General features: G+C 43.8%; 1 protein-coding gene across 4 annotated transcripts in view; it reads left to right on the plus strand.

The window, feature by feature from the left end:
- Positions 1-14,911, plus strand: part of DXO (decapping exoribonuclease) — a 29,135-nt gene that overhangs the window by 2,689 nt on the left and 11,535 nt on the right. For all 4 annotated transcript variants that reach the window (XM_069237219.1, XM_069237217.1, XM_069237218.1 and 1 more), the window contains exons 2-5: positions 6,645-7,109; positions 10,522-10,748; positions 11,499-11,718; positions 12,285-12,420. In XM_069237219.1, the coding sequence (XP_069093320.1) occupies positions 6,670-7,109; positions 10,522-10,748; positions 11,499-11,718; positions 12,285-12,420 (1,023 nt within the window). In that variant the 5' untranslated portion in view covers positions 6,645-6,669. The remainder of the gene's footprint in view (positions 1-6,644; positions 7,110-10,521; positions 10,749-11,498; positions 11,719-12,284; positions 12,421-14,911) is intronic.

Genomic DNA, 14,911 nt, shown 5'->3' on the forward strand with positions numbered 1-14,911 from the left:
ATGCGTTATGGCATTGGCAGTAGCTAGGAGTGCATTACAGATTTCAGATTTAGTCATGACATTGGGTGCAGCCAAGAGAGAAATCTACGGTGGTCGTGGTGCCCCACTCAGTTTATCAGCTTTTAGACCATTGGAACAATTATTATGGTCCAGATTGATTCCCTTGTTGGTGGCCTTTGCTGTACATTTATCTTCAACCAGCGTCTAAGTAAGGTCTCTGAACGTGTGCTTCCTATGCTCAGGCCGAATTTTTCAGTGTGGTCTGATGTTGGGCGATGCGGCTTCACACTTGTCTGATTGCTTCTGTATGTCAAAAAAAAAAAAAAACCTGAGGCGTTGCATGTTTCATGGTTTATCTTTATAAAATAGAAAAATGATTATACATTATTAAGAAAAAGTGGATTCCCAAAGCACCAAAACGTTGGTTGGCTGCACTGAGTTGTGTGTTACCTGGGGAAAGAGACCCCTTGGGAGAAGATATTGGAGCTGCAAGTTTGAGGCAACAAAGAAGACGTGTTGAGGGCCACAAAGTCCTGTTATTGAATGGCAGCTGACATCTAGGTCTAGCAAAACCTCGAAGGGAGGGAGAAGAAAGAAGTGATCATTTTGAAATTATGAGGACACCTCTAGAAAGTCGTGAGGGACAGCATAGAAAGCAGGTCCCACCACCCAGCAGTGTAGTGGAAATAAAGAGAAAGTGGCGATGGCAAAGGGGACTGCAGCATTTGAGATGGACAATTTTGAGGCAGCCCAGAGTGCTCCACGGGTACTAGAGAAACCAGAGCACCAAATGTAAACTGCAGCAGAGTAAAAACAAGAAAACTCACACCATACCAACAGACTCAGTTGAGAAAGAAATCAGTGGGCTGCTGATGTGGAAATGTAACGTTATGAGGAGATTAAAGGAAAGATTCAGTTTTGGTAGTGGGCTAAGCAACTGTGGAGCAAGCCAGCTAAGACTCCAGAATGAATGTTTGGTGACATATGGTTAGAATATGAGAACCATTTCCCTTTTAGTGTTCACCTCATTACCCCTTTCACTCACATCTAAAAATAGTGTGTTTGTGACCACTGGAGGCCTTTGGAATTTTGGATTGCCTCCGAGGGTAAGCATTGATCTTAAGTCCATTGGGCTTTACCAATATACACATTAAGCCATTTTCCTTCCCATGGCTGCCACATGCCTTTAGTCACTCCACGTTTAATCCGTCCTCCCAACTGGAAGCAAACCAGCTCGTTCCTTTTAACACACCTCATTGCCACCTTCTTTTGTTAGGTCACAGTCTACCAGACAGCACAGCTGTCTGGCATGCTAAAGACATCTTGGGGACATTCAGAAAACTGACCTAGGAATTCATTCTGCCCATTGCTTGCCATTGGCTTTGTAACTCATTTTTTTCTTGCTTTCAGTTTGCTGGCTTTATTTGTTTTAGGTTGTCCCCCTTGAGTTCGTACCTTCCCTTGCCCAAACCTTATTTACAGTTTCCTCTTGAATTATCCCTTTCTGTAAACAGGCCTGTAAATCTTGTTCTGATTTTGTCACATTTGCCGTGCATGCAGAGACAGAGGTCAAATGTCAAGCACTGTCCTCCAAGGTCGCTTGTTTACTTTTCTTTCTCTGACTTCAAATTGAGAGGATTTATATGACAATCTTGTTGGATACTGGGGGTAGGGGAGAGGTATTTTTTTCTAGCACACAACAACATTGAAGTGAACTGTGTAAGTATTTCTGAATATATTAGAATTAGGATCACAAATAAAGCGTATTTTTGGTTCTTTCTGAAGTGTGTTGGAAGCAAATACTTTATGATCAAAACAAATCATTACAATAGGTGATGTAATTTCCACACATTTTCGCCTGTGCACTGTATAGTTCTATTAGTAAAACTGTATGTCTGTGCAAATGTAATGGTCATTTCAATTGAAAATGTGTTGTCTGTAATAGCAGTGTGCTACCACACCATGAATACTCCACTGCACTCTGCACCACTCCACTCTACACCACTTCATGCTATAACTCTCTACTCTGCCCTACACCACTCTATTTTATGCCAATGCACTCTTTGGCACTCTACACCACTGCAGTCTTCGCCATTGCACGCTACACCACTTCAGTCCAGGCCACACCAATCTACTCTGCACAACTTCACTCTGTGCTACTGTACTCTGCACCACTCTGCAACTCTACGCCAATAGTGTGCACCACTGCACTTTACTCTGTAACACATTTCTATGTCCCTGCACTCTGCTAGTCCACTGTACGTCATCTACACTGCACCACTCACTCTATGCCACTGCACTCTACACTTCACCTTATGCCATTATACTCTATGCCGATCTATGCAACTTCACTCTACCCTGCACCACTCCACTCTGTGCCAATTCACTCTAGTCTGAAACAATGTACTCTACTGCATTCTGCACCACTCTACTCCACACCACTGCACCCTGATACTCTATTTTGCAACACTGCTCTCTCTTCCACTGAACCCTATGCCACACTACTCTGCACTACTCCACTCAAAGCCACTGAACTCTACAGCACTATACTTTACTCTGCACCACTCTAGCCACCCAAAGTATTCTCTCTGTACCCTGCCCTCTATGCCACTCAACTTTACTCTGCACCACTGCATAATTCATCTCTGTGCCACTCCACTCTACATCGCTGCACTCTGCACCACTACACTCTACTATGCATCTGACTCTAGTCTATGCCACTGCTTTCTACGCTGCATTGTACACTGCTGAATTCAGTGACACTGTACTCTACGCCACTATACTCTGCAACACTCTACGTCAGTGCACTGTATTCCAGTCTACTCTACTGTGTGCCACTCCAGTGTATGCCACTCTATGCAACTCTGCACTATGCCACTCCAGTACACAACGCTGTTTACCACTCCACTGTACAACACACTAGTCCCCTCTTCGTCATTCCACTGAACTACACTCGACACCACTCTCCTCTGGGCCACTAACTTTTAGCCATGCTGAACAGCAGCCACGCTGGTGAAAAAACATGGCTAAAACACATTGGCAAAGCCACTAGCTCTTGCATAGGTGAGACCAATTGGCTTTTTCAGTGCTTGCTTCTTGTAAGCCTTTGCTCTTTCTTTGGCTCCAAACAGACCTAGGCCCTTTCTAGCAGGATTGTGTTTTGGCTGCACACTAGACAGGACTGTACTCAAACCCCGGCTGCCCAGGACCTCTGCCACAAACTGGAGTTATGTGGTGGTTGATGGGAGATTTATTAATTACTTCAATGCCGTAGTACTGGTTCCAAGTGCTTGCTGAAACCTGACCGCATATTTTGTTACTGGCTGCTGCCTTGCCCCAGCCCAACTTTAATTCACGCCCTGAGCTTGACAACTTCTGACTGGTAGCTACCAGTGGCCAGAGCCTCTGAAACTGTGACAAAGGAACCAAGTGCATGTCTTTTCGATAGGAGAGGTTTTTGAATTTTGAAGACAGCGACACCTTAGTTGTCCTGTGCTTCTCTCTGTATCTCAAGAGTGGATAAATACTGGTCCTCTCAGATAAGTTGTTGGTACTTTGTTTGGATATCAAAGGTGCTCTGCAAGCGTTTAGAAGAGGAAGAACCATTGCTGGTGGTTGTCCTCCCTCAGGTTTTGATCCCTGAAGCCTGTTGGTGCTGTGACAAGTGTGGAAGAAGAGCTCCTAATCTGCACCCATGACTGCTTAGAAGATCTGCACAAGTCCCAACTTACTGATGGGACTGTATGAAGCCATTAGATCACTGCAGCACAACTCGTTTGAGTAATGACAAACATTAACATAATGACACGGCCATGAGTGTGAAGCTGCTGTGACTCTTCCCTGCCTCCACCTTGTTTGAGCCTGCAGCGTCTGACTCGTGTGGGTGCCTCGTATCCACTGCATCCCAGCACTAGGCCAGGGGGAACAAAGGTCTTAGCTTCAAACACTGACATGGCAGTTCAGTTGTTTGTGATTGGTTGTTCTAATCCCGCAACAGTTTGAACTATCTTCCTAGCTCTTATGTTCCTGAGATATTACATTTTAAAGTTGGTTTGACCCTGATCCTAAAGCCCAGTTTTCAGCTATGCTCAGTTATTGCCATATCTGTAGAGCACAACCTGCCTTTATAACAATGTTGTGAGCCCAGGAATGGCCTTAAAAATGGTTCCAAGATTTCTAGGTCAGAGCATAGCATGATTCAGTTTGCGGAAGGCAGTGTCTCATGTAAGGTGGGTGTGTCAAAAGGCTTATGGATGATGCTCTAGGGTTGTCCTAAATAGGTCACATAGTTTGTCATTGGTGGGTGTGCCTTTTGCCCGTTAGATGTAGATGTAGGTGTTTGGAAAGTGATTGTTAGTGGCATGTGCTGTTGAGTGCCATAATAACCCTTTAATTAGATATGTGTGCTTTTGTGAACTTGATGATATTCATTAGTTTGAACTGATAAACTTTAGGTCCAGCGGGATCACTGTTCGACTCCCAGCGAAGAGGGCAAATATAGAGTTCTTGATCGCCCAACTAGAAAATTCAGATGGCTTGATCGTTCACTAAAGCAAGTGGCTGAACAGAGAATGACTGATTACTGAGCTAGAAATACTATACCGGGTGTGATTGATCAGCCGGAGAAGGAAGTGTGATAGGAGCAATAACCTAATAATCCAGTTAAATTGATAATAATGACTGATCATCCCATCAGGAGGATTATGGGGAGTGATTGAAGACTTGGGGCAAAAGCAATCGTTCTCTCATCTAGGGCAATAAATGAACCAATCACCTAGCCAGGAAGACCATGATTGATCATGTAGGAATAAAGGATAAACAGGGAGCGATCCTGCCTTGCAGAGAGCAACAGATCATCTTGTCGTGGTTAACTGAAAAGCAATTGATTACCTAACTAGAAGGATCAACAGGGAACAATTGATTACCCAGCTAGAAATGTTACAGAGTTTAAACGGATCATCTACACAAGAGGATTTATAGGGCACGATGGATCATCTGGTCAGACGCGCAAGTCACACGTTATTATTTTTTTATCTACCCAGGCATCTTTTGTGGAGTACACGATTTACAGTATATGTTTCCCAGTATATGTATATTCGCTAGTTGAAAGAATTTACATCATTTTTATGTTTCCAAGCAAAAACATTTATTGAGACATCTAGGAACATGAAGGCAATGTACTGTGAAAAACAATTTCTGAAAGAACATATATAATCCATAAGGTATGGAGTGCCTTGGCGAGTCCTTTAAACAGTTTTCAGAATAACTCTTGTACACTGTTGTCATTTTGGGTTATTTTGCTTAAATTTCTTGGGTATTGTACGCTGCCCACATAGATGATCCTTGATGTGAATGTTTCTGATTGTAGGGAAGAAGGATTTATCTGAGCACGAAGATAATAAGCGGGTGATTTAAATAGGGAACAACAGTTATTAGGTCACTCCCCCTGATGGATCAATGGTGATGGATCACTAGGCCAGGACAACAGATATTTAGCAATTAATCACCCATCTAGGAGGGTAAATAGTGAACTTTTGTTAACACCGAAAAGCAGATTATATGGAGTGATCCTTCAGTCAGCTGGATGGATAAACTGGGAGTGGTTCATCAACCAACCCGGAGAAGGAACAGGGAGTGGTTGATTACACAATGGAGAACTATGCGATCTTGTGAAGGTGAAATATTGCTTTTTCAGGAGGATAAATTAGGAGTGCTTAATTATCCATATTTGAAGAGAGCAAGCAATCACTAATCCAAGTTGATTGCAGATAGAAGGCTATAGGAAAGCATTGTTCCAGGTACATCAATACTGAGATCACCACCCAAGTGGTCAGAGTGAGAGCACTTAATTAACGGATTGAGCACACAAGCAGGAGGATACACAACGACAAATCAGTCACTTAGCTACAGAGGCTAAACACCAATTGATTGCTTTAAGGACTGATAATCATGCAGTCTAGACAACAGTAAGCGATAGATCATTCAGTCAAGCAGGATGAAAACGGAATGATAGGTCCATCCGGATGGTCCATTGGAAGTGGTCACAATCCAGGAAAATACACAGGGAGCAAAGAATCATTCAGGGGGTTTATACAAAGCAACTTATAACCGAGAAAGGTGGGTCCTAAGAAACGATTGACAATCCAGCCACAAGCATAAACGTGTCATGATGGATTGTTTAATCAGAAGGATAAAAAGGTGATCACCAGTCATCCATTTAAGTGGATGAATAGAAAACAACCACTAATCCATGAGTATTAATCAAGAGCAGCTGACAACCCCGAAAAAAGAGGGAAAGTAGGGAGTGAATGAATAACTTGCCAGTAGGATAGCTGAGGAGCGAGCAATAACCCAGCCAGAAGGATAGAAAATAAGTTTTCCATTGCCCAGGCAGGAGGACTAACAGGGTGCAGTCAGCCATCCGGCCAAGAAGACAGAGCACAGTAAATCACTCTGTCAGGGATAGGACTGCATGGACCTTGAGACTTCCTGGAAAGAGCACATATTGTATTTTGATATATATATATTTTTTTAAACTGTTAAGACTGGGAACCAAGGGTGCAAGTAAATGAAACATTTTCCTTTCAACATTAAATGAATACCGGAACACTGTTAGTTCAAACTCCTGTTTGCTTTCTCCACAGGCCGCATTTTAGAAACTCCTGAAGGATGGAGGAACAAGTGAGTCTGCAGCCGGCATTCTTGAAGAGGGCAGTGGGGGAGCTCGATGACTACCCCTCGAAGCGTCTTCATACTGTACCTGGGATGACGTCCACCACAGGGAAGGAGGAGCCCTCGCCGCTTCCAGTGCTGCGCGTCCGTCAGGACCTGTACGACGCCAACTTCCCCTTCTACCAGCAGCCGGTGGAGATCGGGGTCTTCTCCCTGGACGGCGAGCGCCGCTTCTTCAATGACTCCCGGAGGCTCCGCTACTACAGGCCACCCTCCAACGAAAAGAAGCCAGGCTTCGACCTTCGCGACGGGTACCACGACCGCTTCGTGAAGCGTGATGAGGGCATCAAGGAGCGCCTGGACAACTTGCTGAAGTGGATTACTCTCAACCGGCACCTCCTGCAGTCCAGGAAGGACACCAAGGTGGCGTCGTCGAGGTGAGGTGCAAACGGGGCATTCTTTTTTGGTGGAAAAACTTGCAGTGGCGAGTCTAAGCATGGATTGTTTGATGAATAAGGGGTTCCTCCCTTGAGTTTTGTTTCTTGCCAATTGTCTTTGTTGGATTCTAAGCATCACTCGAGCTTTGTTACAAAACTACATCAAAACAGGGCACTGGACCTGCTTTAAGGCAGTGCCGACGCACTCAGCGCTTACATGGAGTGGGCACTGACGGGGGGAGGGAGGTGGCAGTGTTTAGCAATAACTTACAATTTAAAAGCACCTGTTGCAGAGTTCCTTGTGTGTGTTCAGCTTTCAGACCGCAATAAAAATGTCATGAAAACTCTTGTGAATAATGTTCCTGCTAGAGGGTTTTTTGTCTAGTGGCAGTTTTGACTCACCATTAAGTAGCACAGAGACTTAATATGCTTGCTGCAAAGAACAGATCTGTTTTTGTTTGTGGATAGATGAGTGGATTAGTAAAGCCAGCCCTCACTGGATCTTTAAAACAAATGATATGTATGCGAGAGAGGGCTCTGGAGAGACAAGGGTCACTTTTGCCGGGTGGTAGTGAAGGAATCAGAGGAGGAGCTCATGGGGTGGGGGTGCCAAAAAAGACTGTCGCACCGGGCGCCATCAGCACTAAAGCTGGCCTGACAGGGCAAATCAAGTCTGTGTTTGCTTTGCATCTATGAGAGGTGTCGGTAGATGAGTCACGTGTAAAGTGGCATTGCCAAATACCTTTACTTAGAATCCCTTGCCTTTTTAAAAACATAAAAATACTAGTGCGTAGGGCAGGCCGTATTAATCAATTTAACGGTTGCAAGACATGAAATTTGGCAAATTACAGGCTTTGCAACTATTAAATCATTTATTTGTACAAAGCCCATTTTAGAGTTTGGAAAAACTTTTCCGGCGCATAAAATGCATTCTGCTACCCATGCCGATTTGCAATTTGGAAGGGGCTTGCAATTGACGTTCCTTCTAGATCACGAGTAGGTACGGTATGCGTTGGTGGTTTCCCACTGGCATTGGTCTGTTACTGACTCACAAATTGGAATGGTAACTAACTTGCAAAGGGGAAGACATCCCCTCCGGAATCTGGTTGGCACCCACAGGGAAGTGTACAGTAGTCCAGGGGACCCACTGCCTCAATGCAGTAAAGTTTTAAATATGGAAAACGTGTTTTTTTGTCTAAAAGAAGCCACTCTATTAAGTAGAACAGTTTTTTTCATTTGGGAATTAGTCATAGAGATATGGTCTGTTGGTCCCCTGCTCGCTATCATCCCTTGGATTGTAGCAAATATCCGGGGGCTGCAAATTGCGACCTGCCTATTGAATATTGATTAGCTTGGTTGTTCTGTCTCCCACCGGTTTGGTGAACTGACCTATTTTCACATAGGTTGGTTGGCAAAACAAAATACTCGCCGCACACAATTGGTGCACTTTTTGGGAGCACTCTTTGAGACCACTTTGTGCATACATCTGGCCTTTGGTCCCTAAAAAAAACACCCTGATGTGTGCACGGTTTTATGGTGTACTTTCCTTTTCTATAAGAGACAAAAAATATGAATAACTCTACACCCGTTCTCTTATTGGCAGACAAATGTGTGTGACTTACTTGGCTTCTATTGAACGTGACTCATGACTCCGAATATAATTACACAAAATTCATGAAAAAAAATACCCAGTGTCATAGACCAGGTGCACAAGATTCATATTTGTTTTTAAACTCTGCAAGAATAGAGCAATCATAAACAGTCTATAGAATTGGGTTTGTGTGTTGCATAGAATCCGGGACACACTTAAAGGCACCCATTGACATAAAGAGCAACACACAGGCATGCCATCACTTAGAAAAGCAGACGTGCAGGCACATATCGTACACTTACAGGAACCCATGTATAAGCATTGGCAACATACAGTTGCTGCCTATAGCCAAACAAAGATTGGTAAACAGAGTGCACATGTGTGGATATAGGAGCATATATAGAGAGATGGCTGCTTCCTAGGTAATTTAGGGCAGATGTATCAAAGATCCGTTTTGTATTTCTTAAATAGTAAATTTTAAGATATCGCTATTTAAGAAATGCAAAATGGGATGTATGAAATTTACGATTCTGTAATAGCGATTTTTTAAAAGTCTCAATCGCTATTACCAAATCGCACTTAGAGAATGGGACTCCATTCATCCTTATGAGCCTGTAGGCCCATAGGTGCGAATGGTTTTGCATTTCCCGATTTGCAAATTCCAGTTAGGAATTTGCAAATTAGGTAATGCAAACCCCAGGGTGCTGGGGGCCTAAGCCCCCCTCTGATGCACCCCAAAAAAATATTTGTGGATATGTGAAGTGCACACATGCCCTAGGGGCATGTGTGCGCTACATGTTGATTAAAAAAAAAAAAAATGCATTTAAAATGCATTTTTAAATTGCACATGCTTACCACCAAATTGGATGTGGTGGTAATTGCATTTCCTAAATGCCCAATTCACATTTAGGAAATGCTCGATGCATGTGCTTTGGAAGTCGTAAATAGGAATTCCCTATTTGCGATTTCCTATTTAGAGAATCGCAGTTTGCGATTCTCTAAACGAGGTCGCTAGTTTAAGGAATCGCCATTTTTGCGATTCCTTAAAATTGCACAGCGCATGCCTTTCATAGATCTTGAAAGGCATTTTTGCGTTCGCAAACGGTCGTTCGCACTGTTTGCGAATGCAAAATTGCTTGATACACTTGGCCCTTAGTGTCTTTCTCATGTTAACACTGTACCATTTTTTTAAACCTTCTTTGTTGGATTTTTAGTGAAAGGGTACAGCCACATCAGTTGGTGCCGATAAGTTTACAACAGTGACAGGGGTAACATGCCATCGAGCCCCAGAAGTGCAGCTCCATTTGAATGAACATTAGGAAATAGCATACTTCAATAACACATCAACTACCATAATTATATGCAAGTCCATGCACTGCTGCAAGCATAATTGAACATGGGGTGCTGGGAGAGTGGAGAGAGATTCACTCAAGAATGTAAAGGAACAGCCCAACATATACTCACAGTGCAGGCACTTTTTATGTCAAGGTGTAATTCACAGGATGGATATAAAATAGAGAGCAGGTTTGCATGCCGCTCTTTGTGGGGACCTGGGCTGGTGACAGCTGGGTTCAGAGGCTGAGGGCAAGGCATACAAGATGTGGAACACTTTTGAGGACGAGGTGGTCTGTTGTTGGAGGAGACAGAAGCAATCCAGCCAGTATCAGTAATAATTATCTTGTGTCTGAGTGGCTTACGGTCACCTGAGATCCAAGTGAGGAGAAGATGTCGGCCTGGTGAGAGTGCCTATCCATAGGAACAGAGCGGCAAATTAAGGGTACCTTAAGTAGAAATAACACCAGTCAATTGTTTCCCTTCCAGCCGTCTGAACCGAGACTTTGTCACCTGGCGAGGCCACCTGACCAAGCTGCTCACCACCCCTTATGAAAACCAGGAGGGCTGGCTGCTCGCGGTCACGCTCTTCCAGGGCACCTACTACATCAGCGAGGTGGAGACGGAGCAGGCGCGGCGGCAGCGTGAGGAGCGCACCGCTGACCACGAGGAGATGATGTACATGGGGTACAAATTTGAACAGTACCTTTGCACAGGTGAGACGGAGTCTGAATTTGGGGACAACGATAGGGCCGCAAGCTCTGAAGCAAAGCTTCACGTTGAAATGTAATTTGAGATTCTCAGACACGAGATGGGTGGGATTTTGCATCACAAAGTGTGCTAGCTATTTCAGAAATGTCTCCTTGGTGCCAAAATTGCCTGATTTACAAGTTTAGGGTAAACAGCAGGATTTTAGGCACGTCTGTGTTAGGAACCTTGGAAAGGTAGGTCAACAGGCACTGAATTTTGTTTCTTAATGTTCATATACCCCTTGCAAATAGCTGCCTATCCTAGATACACAAAGGCAGGAGTAAATAAGTTTCCATGGTGGTAGTGAGGATGAAATGCCCCCTTACGTAGTGAATATCTGAGTAAGTGAAACATTTTAATTGAGAATTATTAAAAAGTTACATGTGCAAAGTACCTTTGCACCACGTGTCCATGCAGAAATGTATGCCTGGTGGAAAACCCACGCGTAAATGTTATACCTTAGAGAACTTTGGGAAATGGCCTTCTGTCGTACATTTCCAGGAGTACTCTTGAGACCCTGTGAATGCCTTAAAATACATCTGCTCTTGGAGTAGAACTATAGAACTAAGTTTGCCATCTTACAATAGACTCTTGCCTGCAGCACAAAGCATCATGGAGCCAGTTTCTTCCTGAATGTTCAATATAGTTGATGCATGTGTTTATCCTTCTGGCTAATTTTACTTTCCTAAGTACTTTTTTTTTCTTTTTCATGTAAGACGAACCTGACGGCACTCCTGACGTTGGCGGTGTTGTGAATACGAATGAGGCATTTTGCTCAGTGGTGCAAACCAAGCTACATGGCCACTCGCTACTCTTCTCTGGAGAGGTGGACTGCAAGGACCCAGCTTGCCCCAACCAGAAGGCACCAGGCTGCTATGTGGAGCTGAAAACCTCTAAGGAGATCCGTAGCCCATACCAGCAGCGCAGCTTCAACAGGTCCCGCCCCGTACTTCCCTTGCGCCTTGTACTGTTTGGGATTTGGTGGTACACTGGCGTGCCACCTCTTTGTTTGTTGCTTTCATGCAGACATTAAGTCAAAGGATTCCGCCGTTTGTGTGGAGCCACAGCCCCACACTTGATAGAACGCCCGTGTGATATTGTGGTGGTGCACATTTAGGGCCAGATGTACCAAAGGATTTTACCCATTCTGTGTCTATGGGAAAAAGCTTTCGTACATACGGCCCTTAGTTCTGGTGCGATCTGTGTTACAGAAGGGGCTGCACATGCATCTGTAATACCAAAGTACCTCTGGGTTCAAGTCAAGACATGAGTCTACATGCCTCTTGTACCCCCAGGCTCTTTCCACAGTGTCTTTGAATGCTTAATATGAACACTGAAGTAGTGGTGGTAGATTTTACTTGGATTCATAAAAAGTAAAACCTACATGCGCTGCTCAAAGAGCCCACCAGCTCCCACGCCAGCCTGCAGCGTGGTATGTTTGAAGAATGAGGTGTGTTGTTTGATTTGTCTTTTTCTCCACCTTTTGTTTGCTCCTGCTCTAGGTACAAACTGATCAAGTGGTGGGCGCAGTCTTTCCTGCCTGGCATTCCCCGGATCATCGCAGGCTTCCGGGACGAGGAGGGCCAGGTCGTCTCGTTGCAGACCTTTGAAACCATGAAGATCTCTCACCTGATCAGGGTTGGTATAGTGCGCGGTGGGTGAAGGGCACCCGGAAGGTGTGTCTTCCATCAGTTGGTGTGTTATGTTAATTTAATTTATAACGCGTGCTAATTACTGCGGGAGGGGTATCTGGGCGCAGCTCAGAGTCCCAGGCAGTAAACAGTCAGCTAGCCCGTAAACAGCTCAGTCTTCCGAACTTTTCTGAATTTAAGGTGATCAGTACGTTTCCGCCTGTGTAAGGGTAACTGAAGTTAACAACCTATAGCGGTGATAAGGAGGCTTCATACAGCACCTCACAGAGGCACAAGTACATCTGACAGACGAATGTATTGATTTTGGAAAATACAATCATATGCAGGGACTACTTTTTTTCTGCGGGTACAAGAGTACATTTGTATTTTTTTAAATATTTATTTGTTAGCAGTGTTATGCAGAGGATCAGTCTTAAATCCCAGATTATGTTATTCTTTTATCTTGTAAAAGTAACGTGTGGTTGAACGCAGTGTTATATTATGTACATAGGGTGTAATAAACCAGGAAACTGCCCCACTCAGTATACATTGGATGGGACATAAACAAGTTGACATACATTTAATTGGACAGTGCCAGCACTTCTCAGAAGGGCCACTGTACTTGCAATAGAACGGTATTGACTTGACTAAAGCATGGCCACTGTGTTGAATTGGGCAGAAAAAAACACCTTTAATGGAACAGTACTTCCACAACTCCGCACGGGTGTTACTCAGTTAAAAGGAATTAAACCAATACTTAGCAGGAAGCTGGTATTTTTCCTCCGATTAATTTCATCTGCTCTCCATTTTAATCACTTGTATCGAACAAGTCTGCACAAATAGTACACACCTTTAAACATTACATTTAACATTTCTGTATGTGAAGACAGAATGCATGCATTGTAGTCACTTCGCTCCTATTTGGTAACAGAGTATTTAGTTATACCTCCTTGAAGAATCGAAGTAGAGAAAATGAGGACTCCATCCTCCTGGCCCTTGCTCCTGGAAGCTTGTGCATTACTTTAAGTTTTGCGGTGAGGAGTGATAACTGAATGATTATTAGGAGTTTAATAGGAGGATGCCTGTAGGACATTTTCTTTAGTTTTGGGGGCAGTCATTGGCATCGTGGAAGTAACTATCGTTCACCACTCGTACCCCAGGCCTTTTCAGATAGATGCCTACATTGATATTTGGGTATTGAGAAGACAATGTTTTTTCCTTTTTTAGCTCTTCATATCTCCTATGGAGCATTTTAAATGCTATATACAATAGTCATTACTGTTACATAATTTAATGGTACTCTATTAACCTCAGAAGGATGGAAGGCTGAGTTGATCATAGTGGAATTTCAACTTGTGACCTACCGATCACATAATCCATCTTTCCAAGTTAGATAGACCTGCTGCCTTTAGAAGGTGACAAAGCTTTGGAAGCTAGATATGCCATAACACAGGGTAAGAGGAATCACAGATCACTGTGACTTCTATAAAATGCAGGTCTTTATTTACAGCAGCATAAGGTTAAGCTGTTGGGACTAGTGCATACACGTTAACTGGAAGATCCTAGCTTTGTCTATTTATGTCTATAGCCAAGGATCAATCTGAAACATTATACCAGTGCTTGGGCATTTAAGCGCTATATTGCCTTGAACAGGGGTGTCTGTAAGTAGTTTAAGTTTATGGGAAGCAGTTTCGAAGAGACGTCAATCTTATGATCTCTTCTGTTCAGCTGTATTATTCTTTCCTACACACTTTCTCATTCAGTAGAGTATAGACAGAATTTAAGAATGTATTGCTCAGGGCTAGGATCAGTGCGATGTTTGTCCTATTTCTTCTGCTACCCTGTGTTGGGTCTATACTAACAGCGTGGCAGGGCTCGCATCATCCTTAAGCATGTGTTAGTCCCCTGGGTATTGTGTCTTCTTGCTGCAGTCAGTTCAGCTGCACACCTTCAATGCAATAAACAGCACATCACTGATCCTTGCCCTGATCCCAACCTCAAGGAGGGAAGAGGATGAACAGCATTTCTGGGTGCCCTAGTACAACGTCCACATCCCGAGTCATGCTTCAGGGCGAGTATAAGAAATGCAAGGTATTGATTCCAGAAAGCCAGTATTTATTCAAACCTGGAGCCTCTGAAGGACATTTAGAGTCCAGTGAGAAGATGGGCAACCTTCAGATTTTATGACCCCCACCCAAACAACTAGGGCAGCTCCTTTGCAGTTGTTTTCCTGGGCTGACACAGAAGCTGGGAGCGCAGACAACAAATCAGCAAGGGGATGTGGGTTGAAATGTGAGAATTGTGTTGTATTATATGGTGTGGTTGTGTGACCTCACTGTAATATATACTTTAAAACCTCTAGCTCATTCCTGGGTAGCTGCGGCTTCCAGTAACAAGGCTTGAACAAAGGAACTTGTGTAAAGCATGTAAAACTTAAATCTCAGTATTTTAGTACCAAGCGCAAACAAGCATTGGTAACCATAAGGTATGGAAACATT

The sequence above is a fragment of the Pleurodeles waltl genome, chromosome 6 (assembly GCF_031143425.1).
Source record: "Pleurodeles waltl isolate 20211129_DDA chromosome 6, aPleWal1.hap1.20221129, whole genome shotgun sequence".
NCBI classification, from domain to species: Eukaryota; Metazoa; Chordata; class Amphibia; order Caudata; family Salamandridae; genus Pleurodeles; species Pleurodeles waltl.